Here is a 17,264-nt window from a genome sequence, read left to right as displayed (position 1 = left end):
CAGCTCGGGGAACCGATCTGCCATTTTCTCACCGTAAAGAGCGTGATGTCAACTGCACATGAGCAGAATATTATTTGCAGCAAAACACTTATTTGTAGGCAGTTATTTGCAGGTCACGTGGTGGGCTCTCGGCCAATGAAAAGGAAGGACAAAATCCATCGAATGATAAAAACCTATGATTTCGGGTTTCAGGCTGATCAAGTTCTTATTTACAGGGTGCTTAGTGAGAAATCTGCCTCGAAATGTTCTTAAAATTTGTTTCAGAAATATTATACATTATACATTACTAGAGGATTAACCTGCACCCGGCAAATAGCCTGGGCCCGGTTGTTCAAAAGCTGATTAACTTAATCCAGGATTAGCGTAAACATTTGTTTCACGTTTTCAACTTTTTGGTGAAAGTTTATTTTGTTTATTTTTGCTTTTCAAGATTGACTTCTTCTAATGTAAAGTTTTGCCGAACCTCAGCGTTGAACAGCATTTGGGCATAGAGAAATAAACTCCTTGGTTAATTTTTAATCTGGGATTAGCCTTAATCGGCTTTTGAACAACCGGGCCCTGGATCCTGGTTTATGTTTTTGTTTTGGTGTTCTGATTCGCTTATAGGCCCTTCCAGCTAAACCAGGCAGGCCGACCAAAGGCTGACAAACATAGACCACACTACACCGGTAACTCCGCACCCTACACTCCGTGAGCAGTGTTTGGGTTAACTTCTCACATGATCAACAACAGCGGTAGAGGAACGGGCCTTCGGTTAACAGTGCTCCTCCAGGGCTCAAACCCACGACCTCCATCCCGCACAGTAGTGAAAAAAAAAATCTTAACACATCTGTCATCACTTAAGAAGGAATTACATGCAAAATACGAGAAAGGAACGGTCTGACATAAAATTGCTTGAGTTGTCCTTGTCTATCAAGTTGAACGTTGAATAAGGGATGAACGGAAATGTTTGATCTTTTCTTAGTGGAATAAAAAAATAACTCGTTCGGGGGAAGGGTCCACAGCTACCTTGCAGATACATGTACCCCTATTTCATTCGAGTAGCATGAGCAACGAGTTCCACCTAATAGGAAACTAGTGTAGTTAATGATCACACCTGACTTTTTCGGAGTCTGCAGGAAGGGGTAGATGATGGTAGGCTGCCTCCAGCATAGCCAACTGATAACATCTTTCTTTGTTCAGAGGTACAGGACCTAACGGTGCCACGCCTAGGAGAGGCTGGAGATGTGCTGTGTTGGTCTCTTGTACTACCTTGTTCTCATCTGTTGTCTGACTACTGCTTGACTCCAGCAACGCTGCAAAAATACATACACAAATACAAATTTTAACCGTAAGAGGGCAATTCTTACTCACTTTCTGCAAAATATTCATCTTTGTTTTTAAGTGCCACGACTAAAAAACGGAAAGAAAGCATGTTCCTTAAAGTGTAAGATTGCTAATTTGTAATGCAAGCTATGCAAGCTTTGATATAACAGTTTACCAAAAATCAAACAGAGGGCAATCGGCCTTTGAGAGATGGATCAATGAGAAAAATTGAAGAGGTGAAGACTCACTCACGTAAAGATAATGATCATAATAATAACCTTTATTAACGCGTCATGTGTATCTACTTTACATAAACTAGTAAACTAATTGGGAACACCCATCTACATTATAAATTGTTAAGATACAATAAAAAATTAAAAGTTCTATACAATTACTTCAAATGATATACAAATTTCTTATAACTGGCTACATAGATTACTAAAAATGATAAAACCACTGCCCTACGCTTAAAACACCTAAAATCATAACGACACTATCCTTACTCTAACCCTAAAGTTGATACATACAATAAGAACAAAAATGATGATGAATTGTTCTGATCAACCCATACACCGAGGGCAATCCTTACAATGATCATCTCCCACAAGAGTTTCTAAATTAGTTTTCCTAATCTTATTTTTGAACGGACTTGCTGAATTACCGTTCTTAACGTCAGTTTTGACCAGTTTGGACTATGTTTATCATAAATAATTATAAAATAATTAGGATAGTACGCACAATCTCATTGGTCAATAGCTGTGTTTAGATGACAGTATGGAAACACGGCTGTGACATCACACGAATTTTGATTAGTTGTGTTTTCAGACGCGTGCTTTGATTGGTTGGTAGGAAATATGAGCGTGTATCAAGAAAATCTACATCAATCTAGAAGTGAAAAAACCAGAAATTCCGTCATTTGTCGAATTATCTTTGAGAAATATTTTATAAAAGCAATAGAGGACTTTTTTCCGTCTTTCCATGTAGCCTCATCTAAACACTCGGGGGAGTTGGGTGAATTCTAGACAGTTATGCAAACCCTCAACTGCCTCTCGGGTTTGCACAACTGTCTCGAATTCTCCCAACTCCTCCTCGTGTTAAGGTGAGGCTACGGAAAGACGGAAAACGTCTTCCATTTCTTAATTATTTCACGGTATTGTATCTAGTCACTATGAAGTCAGAGTTTTATAGATTGTACGAGCTACTATTTTTCTGGAATAACACTTGGATGTACTCTGGACATAGACCATGCTTTACTCTGAACGTGAGTGTTGCAATGTCCTGTAATCTTTGGTTTCGTAGCGTGTTTACCTTGGCCATACAGGCTTCGGTTGTAGTAAACCCCGCAAGGAAGGACGATAGTTTGGGCCACTTTCTCCTTCATGGGATAATCCCAACAGCATACCAACAGCAAGTTTAAAAAAAATTCAGATTAAGAAATCAGAGTTCTCCGCGCACTTTCCATTGTATGACGTCTGTCCCCAGAGTCCGCTTTTCTTTTGGTCAACACAAAGAACGTGCCAAAGCAGGAAGTGCGCGAATCACGGACTTCCGGCTCTTCTGCGCATTCTCAGAAATTTGAAACAATAGCGGTCCTCAACAGTTACAACATAAAACCATTACATTACCGAGACTGTGGCGACTGTGCCTGTGGTCAGAGTCCGTGTTCTTGTTACTGACCAAAAGAAAAACAGACTCTGGGGACGAGATTGAACCTCTGTGCCCAAAAGCAATAACATGGTGAAGAAAAACTTCCTTTGGGAAATTCATGACCTGCTAGGAATGAATTAACAGAGGTGGAAGAATTTACATACCTCTACTTCCTGAACTGTAGTCTGTTGGAGCTGGGACTGGATTACTTAACCCAGCCGTGGCCACTGCTTGCGCTGCTATAGACTTTAGAGATGAAAAGGAGTTGGACGTTGAAGGCTGCTACAAATGACATGAAAATTAAGAAGATATCAAGGGTATATTCCTAGAAATGAATCAAAAACTGTAAATACAAAAGGGGTTAAGCCTCTTTCCCTTTCAAAATATAAGTTTGGTCTACAATGTTCTACAACAGCTTGCACTTCATGACTGAGGGGATTCCAAGAACTAATGTTCAGTTACAGAAGTGCTGGCCTAAAAAGAACTGACCTTGGAATTGACAGATTGATGGCAATACCAAGGCGGTGGTATACATGCATATCTTGTCTTTCAATGGGTTACATGCTTTAAACATTTTAAAATTGTTTGGCATTCATGATAAGCTTAATTGTACTATCTTGTCTACTGCTTATTGCTGCCGCAGTGAGTGACCCTGAAGCGAGCCAACGCGGAAGCTCTCTAATTGAGAGGAGAACACATTTTTCTTTGAAACGCAAGGGATTGTCGTCAAATGCGCAAGGAATTGTGGTTACGCGCGAACAGAGGAAATAAGATGTGTCATAAGATCATTAGAGCCTACTCTGTTTTTCATTTCAAACTGCAGATAGTTTCAAGTCACACAACCAAAAATAACTGAAATTCAAAGTCGTTCAATGAAAAAGGCCAAGAACTCGGAATGTTGGTGGAAACAAATCTTTTAATCACCTCTCCAATTCGCAGGTCTGTGCAATACATCATTTCCGAGTTATTTGTCGAACCGTTTCACGCAATTTTGTACATGTGGTACACCAATATGGTGGCCGGTATTCAACAAAAACATCTGGAGTTCACGTTGCGATGAATTCGCTTACTTTTCGCTACTGAGATAAAATACATGTGTATGAACGCATCTCCTAATGTACTTGAAAGTCTCAAACATATGAGATTCATAGGGACAGACATTTTTTCAACCAAATAGCTTTATATCGTGGTTTCACACAAGGTGACAACTTAGAAATTCAAAATACTGTATTTTCGAAACGAAAGACGTTATGGAACTGGGACCTTGAAAAAAGATTTATTTCTATGTAGGTCATGCATCTTCAATCTCCTTCAGCTAAACATTCAGAAGGTCTTGCGATTTTGATTTTAGAATTTGAAGACGTCACTGTGAAAATCATGTATCGCCTTCTTTCTTCTCTCAAGTGGGGTCCAGAAGGAGGTACGTTTCGTACGGTCCCTGGTCAAGACCTAATAGAATCTCCCTTCGATTCCACGCACAAACCGTCGTTAAATTACCGCAAGCATAATTGAACATCTTCCTATCGGCAGCATTTCTACCATTTAGGTAAACTAGTTGCTAAAATAATAATGTGCAGAAGTATGTTTTTCACAGAGCACCTTCACGATTAAGGCTGACAGGAGAAGTTGCTTTGAAGTTAACTAAAAAAATAGCTATGTACCTGAGTTGGTACAGGATTGGTCATGAGATGAGGACCACTCAGAATTGACGTAGTCTGGTTGGATGACGAAACCAAAGAATCTCCTATTGAAATAGCAGAGTTGGAGAGTACTGAACTTGAATTTGAGACCAGTGGTGTATACATCGATAATTTAACCCCACTGATATCTGAAGCTTGCGTAGAAGAAGGTACAGAACTGGGTGGAAGGGAAGAGGTCATGCTTGTTGACACAGACTGTGTAGGTGTCGATACAACTGAAGACGTCAAGGACTTGGTACCTAATACCGAGCTAAGAACAGGTGATGGTTGCGGCACAGGAGTTGGCTGTGATGGCGTTGGTGCTGTTAATATTGCTGGAGGTGTTGTAATGGACATAGATGCAATGGATGACACAAAGTCTGATATACATGTCTTTATGTTTTCTGTTTCTGCAAAAGAAGACAAACAAAACACTTTCTTGAGGAAACTGATGATTTAATAAAAAATTAGTGAGCCACTTGTCCTTTCTTAAGGGGGACATAGTTTTTGACTAAGTTTAACCCACCCATACCTCGAACGCCCTAGGACGACTCCCTCATTGATGAGTAAATCGTGTGGCGTTAGACTGAGTAAAATCTGTCAAGTCTTACTCTCACGGGTCAATGGGTTAAGGACGGTGCCTACTATTGTTATTGCACCTACGTTCTGCGCATTTCGAGATGCTCTGCTTTCCTATGGGTGGTACTACATTGTGAAAAGACTGCACCGTGCAGAGTTTACAGCACGCAACACTGAGGTGAATAGTTGTTTAAGTATATACTAAAACAGTGAGTTAATATAGCACAAAAATATGATTTTACTCATTTATTCCTGCAAAGATTACACCATTTTCGAGGGCAAATTCCGCGCGAATTGCTCGGAGGTGAATGGCAAAGGAGATCCAAAGTTTGAGTAGCCAATGAGCGCGCGCGTTCAACGCTATCCACTGTTTTAGTATATACTGTTAGCATATACTTTTTAAAATCTTATATAAATATTAGCCATTTTACAGTAAACTCTAGCGAATATTATGGACATCAATAATTATTATTATTGCAGTAATATATTACAGTGTTCCAGATAAGAGTCGGGTCTCGGGTCAATAACCTGGCAAAGAAGGCTTCCTGACCCGACAGATGAAATGTAAATATTCAGTTAAATATTACAACAAAATGTCTGTGTGACCTGTCAAATGGTATAAATGACCCCCCACTTGAAAAAATTAACTGGAACACTGAATATTATCATTACAATAATGTTATTAAGTGAAGCTATGATACTCGCAGTTATTAGCGCAATTTTAGCAATTGCGTAGAGACGCCTGAAAATTTCAGGACTTCAACGGGGTTTGAACCTGTGACCTCGCGATACCGATGAGACGCTGATGTTGGGAGCTGGTCATTTGTGGATTCAAGTGTTTCCGTGATGAACGAATCAATGAACGAAATAATATATGAAATGAATCATATATTTAACTGCAGATGTAAAATCAAGTGAAGCTATGACCCTCGCAATTACGAAGGCTAGAGACGCCTGAAAAATTCATGACGTCAACGGGGTTTGAACCCGTGACCTCGCGATACCGGTGCGACGCCCTAACCAACTGAGCTATAGACCTCTTTCATAATGGCGGCAAAATAAAATATTCTTTTGTTTTAATGCTAATGAGCCCTTCTAGCCTCGCTACGACGATACGACGAACAAATTTCAAAAAGAATATTCTTTAAAAACGAGGGCAGTAGGTCTAATTAACATAAATACAAAAGAATGAAAAAGTGGTCGCCATTCATGGAAGTGGTCTATTAAGCTATTGACGTTGGGAGCTCGTCATTTTGCTAAAATTGTGTTCATAACTGCGAGGATCGTAGCTTCACTTGATTTCACATCTGCAGTTCAACATATGATTCATTTCATACATCATCTCGTTCAATAGTTAACAATTATTCTTTGAAATCGAGGTGAATAGTGGAAGAATATTTACCGAGCCGCTAAGCGGCGAGGTAAATATTCTGCCACTTTTCACCGAGATTGAAAAGAATAATTGTTTTAGTATATACTCACGAAGTGATCTCAACAACAATTGCAGAAAAAAACCATCCAAAGTCGATTTAATTGTCATCTCAATTCATGCGTAGAAAACGTGCAAGCGGCACAAAGCATGCGCGAAAGTGTTTACAGAGGCTTCAAACATGGCAAATCTAAATAACTTTCGTTAAAATCCTCGTCACAAACAGCATAATGGTCATTTAGCACCGTTTAAATCAGCAATCGAAAGTCTGCTTGTTAAAACATTTTCACCGTTCGATCAAAGTTTTTGAGGTTCATTTGAAATGGAAATTGAAAGTGCAGTTGGTAAAGGATCCACATGAAATGGTGGCTCTAATTGAGGTGAGCGTTATTTTGTTGTAAAATGACCCGTCTTGTTTCCGTGCAACTATGTGGAACTTTCTTAAACACTTTTTTCAATTCCTCGATTTCACTAAGAAATTCGTTTTGGTGGGCGACCAGCCCTACAAGAGATAATTAATTACTCCGAGTGAAACAAATTGTTGGCGTGAAGATTGTTTAATTTTCAGCAATAATTATCTGGAAAAACGAAGTCAAGCACTGGCTGGCAAAAGTATGAACTCTTCTCTTACCTTTGAAAACTTTCAGGACAAATTTTGTGGCCTTCTTTGTCTTCTGTAGCACAGCATCATCTTGTATTCTCAATATTTCCGATTCATAAATGCTGGCGAGTTTTCATTTTGTTTTGTTTGGGTCAAGCATTATTCACTCCGTAGGGAGTGAATGCTCAATTACTCCGAGATAGCGAACCAATCAGATTGCTTGAAACACCAAGATCACTGAGTGAGTATATACTAATAATAATTATTACAACTCCTAGCATACAGTATGTCAGTAGAACATGTATGACATACAGAAGTAAGATAATTGCTCTCAAAGGAAATTTTATGGCTGAGAGACATAGATATTCATTAGAAAAGAGAAAGATTCAGTATTGCTTTATAATAATAATAATAATAATAATAATAATAATAATAATAATAATAATAATAATAATAATAATAATAAGAGATTGGTTCAAGAGGAGTACGACAAAAAGTACCTTTCATTTAGAAAGGGTCTGAAGAGAAGGAAAAAAATGACCTTAACTATTAGTTAAGGTTTCCATTTAATCTATTCAATCCAATTAAACAAATCATATCAGTTCAGGGTTTCGGTCGCAAGTTTTCAAGATAAGGGCAGTGCATGGCTATGTTAATATCCACAAAAACCAGTCTAGTCACACCTGATATACTACGTAGCTCACTTTGCTTATACGTAAATTTCAATGGAGGCACTCACCTGGAATGTGGTTGCTCTGTACAGATTGATCCATGCCACCTCCACCTATCAAGCCAGGCTGTGACAAACTATTGGGCACAGACGGAACCACTGATGAGACATGGTTAACCATTCTGGATGGTACACTTGAAACTGGGGGTAACACTGGCTCACTATCAACATGGTTTTGCTGTGCACCAGCAGCCACAGCATACCCAGATACAGGAGGAGGGGGTGCACTTGATGGCAGGGTCTTCTGCGTTGACTCCTCTCCATTGCTAGATTCGTGATTCTCAAAAGCATTTGCATGGAGCATTGAGCTGAAAACAAAAAAAAAAATCAATCAAAATTGCTGCTTATGGCCCAAGGAAAGAGAAAAGAGCCTCAAAACAAATAACCCAAAAGACAACAAAAATAATTAGCAGGGAAAGTTCATGTTATTTTGGTGCAATTCAGACTTCTGGTCAAACAAATGAGGGAAAATAGTTTTAACCATATTAACCATGTTTAAGCTTGAGTTAATGGGAATGGGATATCTCGGTTTTTATTGGAACCACGAGTTGTTGTTGAAACCTTGAAGCAACATCCAATGTAATCCCCTAAAGAAACAACTCACTAGCTGACAAAGTACACTACTGCATGACGGCACCACAGAAATACGTTTTTGTGATGTCAGAGTAACTGGTGATTGATCATCACCTTCTGGCTGTCGAGTTTTGAAATGAGTTCCATAAAAGATTAGTATTTTGCATGATAGTAAGGTGAGAAATATTATTGATACTGCTTGCTTTTTGTGAGTTTGATTCCCTGAAACAGGATTGAATACTTAAACCACGTCCGTAACGAATAGAGGTACAAAAGAGTCATTTTGAATGGAGTAGAGTGCAGTTTGCTGACTCCAGCTGACAAAGCTTCAACCGTCCTGTCCCTCATAGTAAAACTCAACGATGGGTATCCAGGCAAAGCAGAGAACTGGTTATACATGAAGCTTTTCACAAGGAGTTTTGAGACTGGTTGGATTCAAAGTGTAACTTGCATGAAGCGACAGAGGTAAGTCGTATAATTTTTACACCAACTTCGTGTTGACATGTCGCTTGTTCGGCTCGCATTGTTCACTAATTAATTTTTTTTTTATTACAGATTCACTCCACTAAAATACAAACAGGTAATTACTTAATTGATTAATTAATCACTACAGCCACAGAAATGCTGCCTGGTCTTTGACTTGGTGCACAACATCTTTTGTAAACAAAATTTACTTGCCTCGGACAATTTCACATCAAGTGCAACTTCAGTTTGGTTCAGGCAAAATATATATTATGAAATGAGAACTCTCCAAAAGGTTGAGCTGAGTTTGAAAGCTAAGTTTACAGCATTCGCTCTAAGTTTTAACTTTTTTCGCTGTCGACAAGACTCATGGTGAAAACCATTTAAAAGTTGCTGGCATTTTGTGTTTTCATTAAGGTGTGCCGCTAACCAGAAAAATTCTGCAGCACGCCCCAAATAACGTATTTCCGCGGTGCCCTACGCGACAAAATACACAAATGCTCGATTCACAGCAATATTATTGCAAGTAAATTTCCAAAAATTTGAAGAATAAACCTGTTTCCCCTATTATGACTCTCACCCCTGGGGAAAGCAATCAAAAGGCCAAGAATATCCCCCACCCCCCTTAATTTTCAAAATAATATCATCTGCAAAGGATTGGTTAGTATAAATATTCTTTCAGCAAAATAGGCAGAACTGAGACCCAACCAAGTATTACCCCTCAATAAAACTCAAACTTATGATAAGTGATACTCACTTCATGACCTTTGATGGTGTATTACCTAAAAGACAGCAGTAACAAATGATCAAACAAAGTTCACAACACCAACCTTGCAATAACCTACATGTACTAAATGAAATAAATGCACTCTGCTTGTCAATTCTACTCACTGGCTTTGATGACAATTGGTGGACTAAATGGACTCAATACAGTTGCTGATGTCGTTTGAGTGAACGAGGGTTGCCCATTGCTGGTTTTAAATGATGATGTCCGTGGGGGTGATGAGCTTTGGAGACTATTTCCTTGTGTTGGTCCATTCTTTGAGGTCGAGTTTTTCCTTGGTGAATTCTGAAAGAAATGTATATCCATGTATTTTTGAAGTGCAAGCTATAGATGAAAGAGAGAAATGATCCTTACACTTATCTAGACAATTGATTTAAGTACCCATTGACATCTGGGAGTGAGACTTAAAAAGCCCCCCTTCAACCGACAGGCTTTCCGATCGCTCGTTTTTGTTCGTTATGGAAATTCGCATTGCTTATTGTTGCGCTCTAATTGTATGAATTTCAGCTTTGGCGGGGTGTTCGTATATGAAAATTGTTCTGCGGCACGCAATGCCTGTTGGTTGAAGTTGGGCCTTTAACAGGTTTTATTCTGTGTAACGCCAGAAAACTTTACTCGTCCACTGGGGGTATCCTAGGGCATTTGAGGTATCAATGGGTTAAGCAATTGTCTCTGATAGCCACCTGGATTTTCCGGGTGGCTCCAACAGGGTTCGAAACCATGACCTCTGCGATGTGGTGCAATTGGTGCAGTTGGTAGAGCATTGCACCAGAGGTCATGGGTTCAAGTCTCAATGGAGCCACCCGAATTTTCCAGGGGTCTTTTGGAGATAATTGCTTAAATTGTCCAGATACTGTACTGTAAATGCAAGGATCATTTTCTCTCTTTCGTTTGGTGAATTCTACTGTAAACACAAATACTCAGTAGGTAAGATATTATGCCTTCAGTAACAAACAGTTCTCAAATTCAAAACCTAGTGAAGCAACAGTTGATTAATTTTGTTATCATGCCTTCCTAACCTGTATAATATAAGAACTATATCATTGGCCAAGAAAGTCATGTATTTATTGAAATGAAACCAAACCTTATTTTGAATTTTTGGAAGATAACAGGAAACAAAATTAATCATTTCATAGCCTACTTGTGGCTATGATCAACAAAATTTGCCCTTATAAACATGACTGGTTCAACATACATGCAAGTATCAGTGTTGTTTACACTTTAAACTCATACTCAGTTCCTGCCAAATCTACTCAATAATATTGCTTAAAGTCAATCACTAGTATGACTCAACTTCAAATTTCTCAACCAATTCCCAAAGAAATTTGTTCACAACTTGTTACTGTATTAGTTAGACTTCAGCAGCTTGCCACTTCCCATCCTACCAAACAAGCATGTTCACGAACTGCAGTTAATCTTTTTTGAGGATACAAAAACAATAACATATGACTTGCCCAAGTTCTTATGGTCAGTGCTTACATTTATGGTGTTCTATTTTATTCTGTTTATTTAATTTCTCACTTGACTGTACTTAAAGTCAAAGTGCATGTACTGCTTCAGCATTCAACATACTGTCAAAGCCTGTCTGAGTACCACCATTCACAAAAAAATCAAATACACAGATGTACATGAATTAGAATCAATAACTATTACCAGCGTAATTTTGGTTCCAATTCCACCAGGAGTTCCAGGTGTAGTTGGGGTTCCAGGTGTCCCAGGGGAGTTGGGAGGTATTGTTGCACTTGGTGACAGGGGAACATGATTAAGAATAACATCTCCATCTTCATCTGTAGGTGATGTTGCCAAGTTGTTTACTAAAAAAAAAAAAAAATATCACAAAAAATTACATGATGCACTAAATATAATCGCAAAAGAAGGGCTACTTTGACATTGATTGATTCAATCAATCCTTTTCTCCATTCCTAGTTGTATTTTAAAGTTCAAAATATTAATTCAACCAATGGCCAGAAAATGTCTTGAAAATCTCAAGGCAAGCGTCCAAACCACTGGGCCGCATTGCCTCTTCAAAAGTTAGAAAACACTTCTTCGAAATACCTTGGAACACTTGTGATAATTCTTGTTGCAACTTATTACTTCATAATGGGCCAAATACTGTTTTATACAGTTAAATGCAGGCACAGTATTTGGCACAGACCCATGCTCATTAAAGGGGCTAGGTCACGCAATTTTAGGCAATTTTAGGCAATTTCAGCATTGATCAAATGGTCATAGAATTAACTGAAATAACAAAATAACGGCTCAAAACTATAGAGGAACTCAAACAAAACACAGGAAAGCTAAGAAGGGACAAGGATGGACAAAACTGGGGAGGATTGAAATGGATTGCATTTGAGTAAATTTGAAAAACGTCGGCCCATCTTTTTTCAAATTCACATCAGTTTATATCAAAGTGTCATTTAAACAGCTGGGAAATCATTTTCAATTGTTACGTGGCCGTGATTTTGCAAATGAAAGACTCTAACTTGCTCTGCCAATTTGACGTTTAGAGCTCATAACTAACAAAATTAAACAAAATTACCTAAAACAGCGTGCCCTAGCCCCTTTAAGTCGCTTAACCACATGGCAATTTCATGGACATTTTTACCAGCCACATTGTGCTGTGCTTGTCCAGTAGGGCTTTTGCTTCCCCACCCCATCCCCTCCCTACTTCCACTGTTTATCAGTGTGACAGGAGACTGGATTCATGGCCTAGTGGCTCATGGCTGGGATTGCTGGAAATGGGACATTCAACACTAAATGAGGTAAATAGTGCATTTTTGCAACATAGTTTGTGTGCCTGCCTTCAGGAGCGTTAATTTGTCTATCGCTGTAGGCCCAATAAAAAAGCCTTTTCAAGCCTGGTTGCATTCTACTAGATTACTACCATGGAAACTTACAGATTTTACCAAAGAAACCTTGGAATAGTGCAAACTTGGCCCAGATCTATTCAAATAATGCATGTATATCCAGGGGTGCATCCTAATGGACTCAACTTCACAAGGAGATGATCAACATTTGGATTTGCTTTTCATACATTGACCCCTTCATTCAGCCTAAAATGTTCACAGTTAAAATAGTTCATCCCATTAGAACACTAGTACTACTCCAATTGTGGATGATTTTCAAAAATAACTTACAAGATGCAATGTCTGCCTCAAGGTCAAAGTCATCATACATATACTCATTCTCTTGAAAGTCAGGTTCCTGACAAAAAAGGTTAATTGAACAGTGAAATTCTAATACCTTTCTAGCTCTTGAAGTTATTTCATGTATAATAGTAAGCATGCAGCATGATCACTGGATGAGAACACAGTGCAGAAAGTTGAAATTGTGTGTAAATTGAGTGACAGGACAGTCACAACAGCACAGCAAAACAAAAATGTTAATGGTACTAAGACAGGTTAGGAAACAGTAACAACATTTTAATTCAGACTTTCCACAAGTGCTACAACAAGTTGCAAAATTGTTGAGACACTTTCATTAAAAAACACCTTTTGTAGCTTCTAATGCCCGCCGTATCTAGAATTTAAACCTTTCCCAGTTCCTCTCCCCTTTCCCCCTTTCAATGTTGACTGCTTAAGTTTCTAACATTTTTTTTGTCTTGCTAGCAACACTGATAAAGGGGGAGGGGGCTGCAGTGTGAAAGATAATAGGGAAATTAATAACGCCCCAAGAAGGTGAAGTGTCTCCACTATTTTTGCAACTTGTTGTAGCATGTCAATCAAGGTTGTCACATTTCAACCAATAACATTAATGTTATCAAGACTAATGAGCCATCACATGAAATAAACAAACATGGTAAGAGGGAAACAGAGTCAAATTTCCATTGCATGTGCATTATTAACAAGTAATCACACGATCTATTGGCAGCCTACAATTTGGCATAAATGAGCTCTCGTAAATTTTTCAAAGATTACAAACTGCATTTGCCAATTTGGTTAGCCTTTGAAATATGTATTTGTAAATTGCACTAGAAATCATGTGATTACTTACATCATTAAGAGAAAAAGCTTTCCCACTTTTCTAGCTCAACCATAAATTTTTACTCAAGAAGAAATAGCTTCTCTTTCAGGGACTTGCCTTTGTCAGGTTAAATTCATTACCTTGTAGCACTCTATGTAATAATCCATATCCTCCTGCAACTTCTTAATCTGCAAAAAAAGGAAAATTCTTTGCAGGTTACAACTTAAGTCGTGTCTGTCAGCTATGCATACATGTACACCATTGTGTACAAGCAATTGTATTGGAATATGGCATTGCAAAACATTCATGTAAAATCTGTTTAATACCTGGTACTTCACTCACTCAGTTTACATGTGTTTACAAACAAATCATGATTATACAAACAAGACAATGGTGGCCCACAGTTAGCAATGCTATTCTGGGCAAGCCACTTTACACTATGACAATATTTTTACTGCCTCTCAACAAAGTAAACAAAAAGACACTTGTGACCTCACACGGGAAAACGTACACTAACATTTTAACGTTAAACGGGCTAAACTAACGGCTAACTAACGGACGGGTAATGAAAGCTAACGGTACCTAACGGTATGCTAACGCTTTTACAGGCACCGCTAACGGTTTGCAAAGTCATGCTAACGCATTGCTGCAAGCGTTTAACGGTTAAGTTACTTCGACTAACAAGCGCTTCGGAAGCAGCTTAAAGCATTAAAATGGTCAGCTAGAGAATGGCTAGAGGCTTTAGACGGTTAGTGAATAGAATACCTGAAAGCTTTTAACTGTTGGAGGAAGTCATTTATCCGAAAAACTCAACTAAAGTTGAAGCGTAAGCCTAACCGGCGAACGATAAATAATTAAGTGTTGCAGATTTTTAACCCATCGACATCCAAACCGGCCGTAACTGGCCGCGCGCGACGACCCCTGAATTATCGTAACCGGCAACAAACAATCATGGCGGCTTGATCTTACGCCTGCTCTCACTCCCCCTTAGTGAATCTGTATTTTTTGTTGTTATGGAGATTTAGGAGGATAATTGACCAATCATTTGTCGTCTTGTGAGCATATTTATTTTGACAGCTGATAAGAGAAGATAAGAGACTCAACAAACCGTCTGGCGAACGTCCGGCTTATGCGTGAAGTAACGCATCAAACGATGGCGATATCGTTACTTTTTTTAGGATTCGGAGCTTTTATGGTTTTCCTGTAAGAAGAGGGGATACTAGTGATAGCAATTTTGATTCAGATGGCTTTAAAAGTGGCGATGAAGACGGTGACAGCAAAGGCGCGAATGATGACACCGATCCTGAAGAAAATTAAAAGCTCGCTGGAAATGACCAGCTCGATAATATTCAAGTCCCAGATTCCGTGGAAGCCACTGGCGTTTACTTTGTTTTAGATAATCGTAATGAGTTAGATATTTTTCTTAGTTTTCATAGGAGATGATATATGGGAATTAATGGTAACCGGAAAGTAGTTATGCCCGTCAAAAGCTCTTGAATACCTCCGAGCGCACTGCTCGTGAAGTAAGCCACGCAGAATTAAAGGCCTTCATAGGGTTTGACGAAAGAACTAGAATGCATAAAATCCGAAAACATTTATTCACTACAGTTGGGAGTCGCCTTGTGTTGCTGTAGGGAGATACCGTATTTCTCGTAACGCTCTTTAAGTCGACGAATCGAGAGTAGCTGACGCCGTAAAAGCACAAAAAGATGTTTCGACTGGTAATAAAATGAGCAACGAGGACTCTCTTTACATCCAATGAACTCAGCTCGGGTGAATGCCTGGATACAGGTTAAAATCACAAGATCAAGCTCAGCACTCGACAATTCAAGGCAGTTGTTTAAATTAATACCCGGCAGCTGGGAAGTGCTTTCAAAAAACTAGATACCCGGCAGTCAGAAATTTTGACCAATTTTCTCCAAATAGCTTGCTTAATTCCTCTAAGAACATAAGATATTTGTTTAGAAATCTCAAGCGATTATAAATATTGCCTTGGGTTAAAAGCAGAAGCGACTGTTGAGCTTGGGCATAGAGTGTAATCTCAATGTTTTTGACAATTAGAAAATATTCAAGTTCTGACACAATAAGTCAACTCCCGATGAATATCCACAGAAATTACCAACGAAACCTCACCAGAGTATTTAGTGTTTGTTCAGAAATGCCAAGCGATTCTAAATAAAGGTTTCGTAATGTTGTGGACAAATTCTCCGCGCTTGCATTAAAGCATAATTATTATTTAGAATCTTGACTCACGGGTACGGTTTTCAAAATACTAGATGCCCGGCAGTCGGAAATTCACATCCAATTTACACGAAATACCTCATTTACTTTGAGTAAAAACACCAGGAAGTTGTTTAGAACACTCAAGCGATTTCAAACACTGCTTTTGGTCAAAATTTCTGACTGCCGGGTATCTAGTTTTTTGAAAGCACTTCCCGGCTGCCGGGTATCTAGACACGTGGACACAATGTTACATTAAACAACACTGTTTCTTCGGTAAACTGTCCGGAACATGGACCGTTCTTTGGACCAAGAGTACAACCACAGCTATCTCGCAGAAATTTCTTCACTTTTTCCCCTACTTCCTCAAAATTTTCTCCTTCGTGTTCAATCTCGGCCATCACGTTGTGAATTAAAACTAAACTCCACACTTCCAACATATTTCGCAATGTTATGTTGTCATGGAAATGTTTCGTTTGAAAAAAAGGACTGGGACTTGAGACCATTTTTTTTGCATACTGTGCTGGCGATCCCTTTTGTTGGGTTTTCATAATAAATCAGTGGGTGCAATGAAAACATTATTGTGGCACAGTGACTGAAACAGCGCATGATTTTACGAGCGACTTCTTTACTCAAGCTCTGCTCTGCGATTGATAAAAATTTATTTCTGTATTCAGGCGATAGCCACGCAGCGAGATCACTATCGCACTTATTAACTCGATCGCTCCTTCTATTTAAAGCGTTTACATGACTTGTAACTTTGCCCGCCACCTTTTGTTGCCAGGATTGATCTACTTTTGTCAGTTATTCCTCAAAGATAATTTTATATAACTTTTTAGGGTAGCAGTTCGCAGAACACATTCGTAATCATCTCAATGCTTCGTAAAGAAAATACAATCTGGGGCCCGGGTGGCGGAAGAAGTCGCGGCAAGTGTTTGGCTTTTATTCAGTTTATTCTCACACTTGTCTTTTATGAAGATAATGCTTGCTAGAACCAAGTTTTCTTTCTGATGTTACTGGACAAAGAATAATATTATACGCAATTAAGAGACAGCATCACATGACACAAGTAAGTTACTACGAGTGGTATTTGAGTGCTCCGATCCAAAAGCACTGTAACAGTTACGGTCCTTCTAACGGCTAAATGAACTAACGAATGCTAAATTTTTCTAACGGTTACAAGGTAACCACTAACGCTTTATCCATACTACTAACGGTTTGGTGCAACAGTCTAACGGTTTGGTGAAACCGTCTAACGGTTTGGTAAAACCGTCTAACGTTGACTAACGGAT

General features: G+C 38.9%; 1 protein-coding gene across 2 annotated transcripts in view; it reads right to left on the bottom strand.

The window, feature by feature from the left end:
• The window catches only part of LOC137970019 (CCR4-NOT transcription complex subunit 3-like), a 32,478-nt gene that overhangs the window by 4,217 nt on the left and 10,997 nt on the right, over nucleotides 1-17,264 (bottom strand). The window contains exons 11-19 of one of the 2 annotated variants that reach the window (XM_068816467.1): nucleotides 13,893-13,940; nucleotides 12,927-12,993; nucleotides 11,443-11,603; nucleotides 9,897-10,074; nucleotides 9,763-9,787; nucleotides 7,980-8,278; nucleotides 4,614-5,041; nucleotides 3,117-3,234; nucleotides 1,097-1,295 (exon numbers count right to left, since the gene is read on the bottom strand). In XM_068816467.1, the coding sequence (XP_068672568.1) occupies nucleotides 1,097-1,295; nucleotides 3,117-3,234; nucleotides 4,614-5,041; nucleotides 7,980-8,278; nucleotides 9,763-9,787; nucleotides 9,897-10,074; nucleotides 11,443-11,603; nucleotides 12,927-12,993; nucleotides 13,893-13,940 (1,523 nt within the window). The remainder of the gene's footprint in view (nucleotides 1-1,096; nucleotides 1,296-3,116; nucleotides 3,235-4,613; nucleotides 5,042-7,979; nucleotides 8,279-9,762; nucleotides 9,788-9,896; nucleotides 10,075-11,442; nucleotides 11,604-12,926; nucleotides 12,994-13,892; nucleotides 13,941-17,264) is intronic. The other variant, XM_068816468.1, reaches the window with a different exon arrangement.

The sequence above is a fragment of the Montipora foliosa genome, chromosome 9 (genome assembly GCF_036669935.1).
Source record: "Montipora foliosa isolate CH-2021 chromosome 9, ASM3666993v2, whole genome shotgun sequence".
In the NCBI taxonomy this organism is placed as follows: domain Eukaryota; kingdom Metazoa; phylum Cnidaria; class Anthozoa; order Scleractinia; family Acroporidae; genus Montipora; species Montipora foliosa.
Note: the sequence above shows the minus strand (reverse complement) of the source record. Positions and strands in the feature narration are given on the sequence as shown.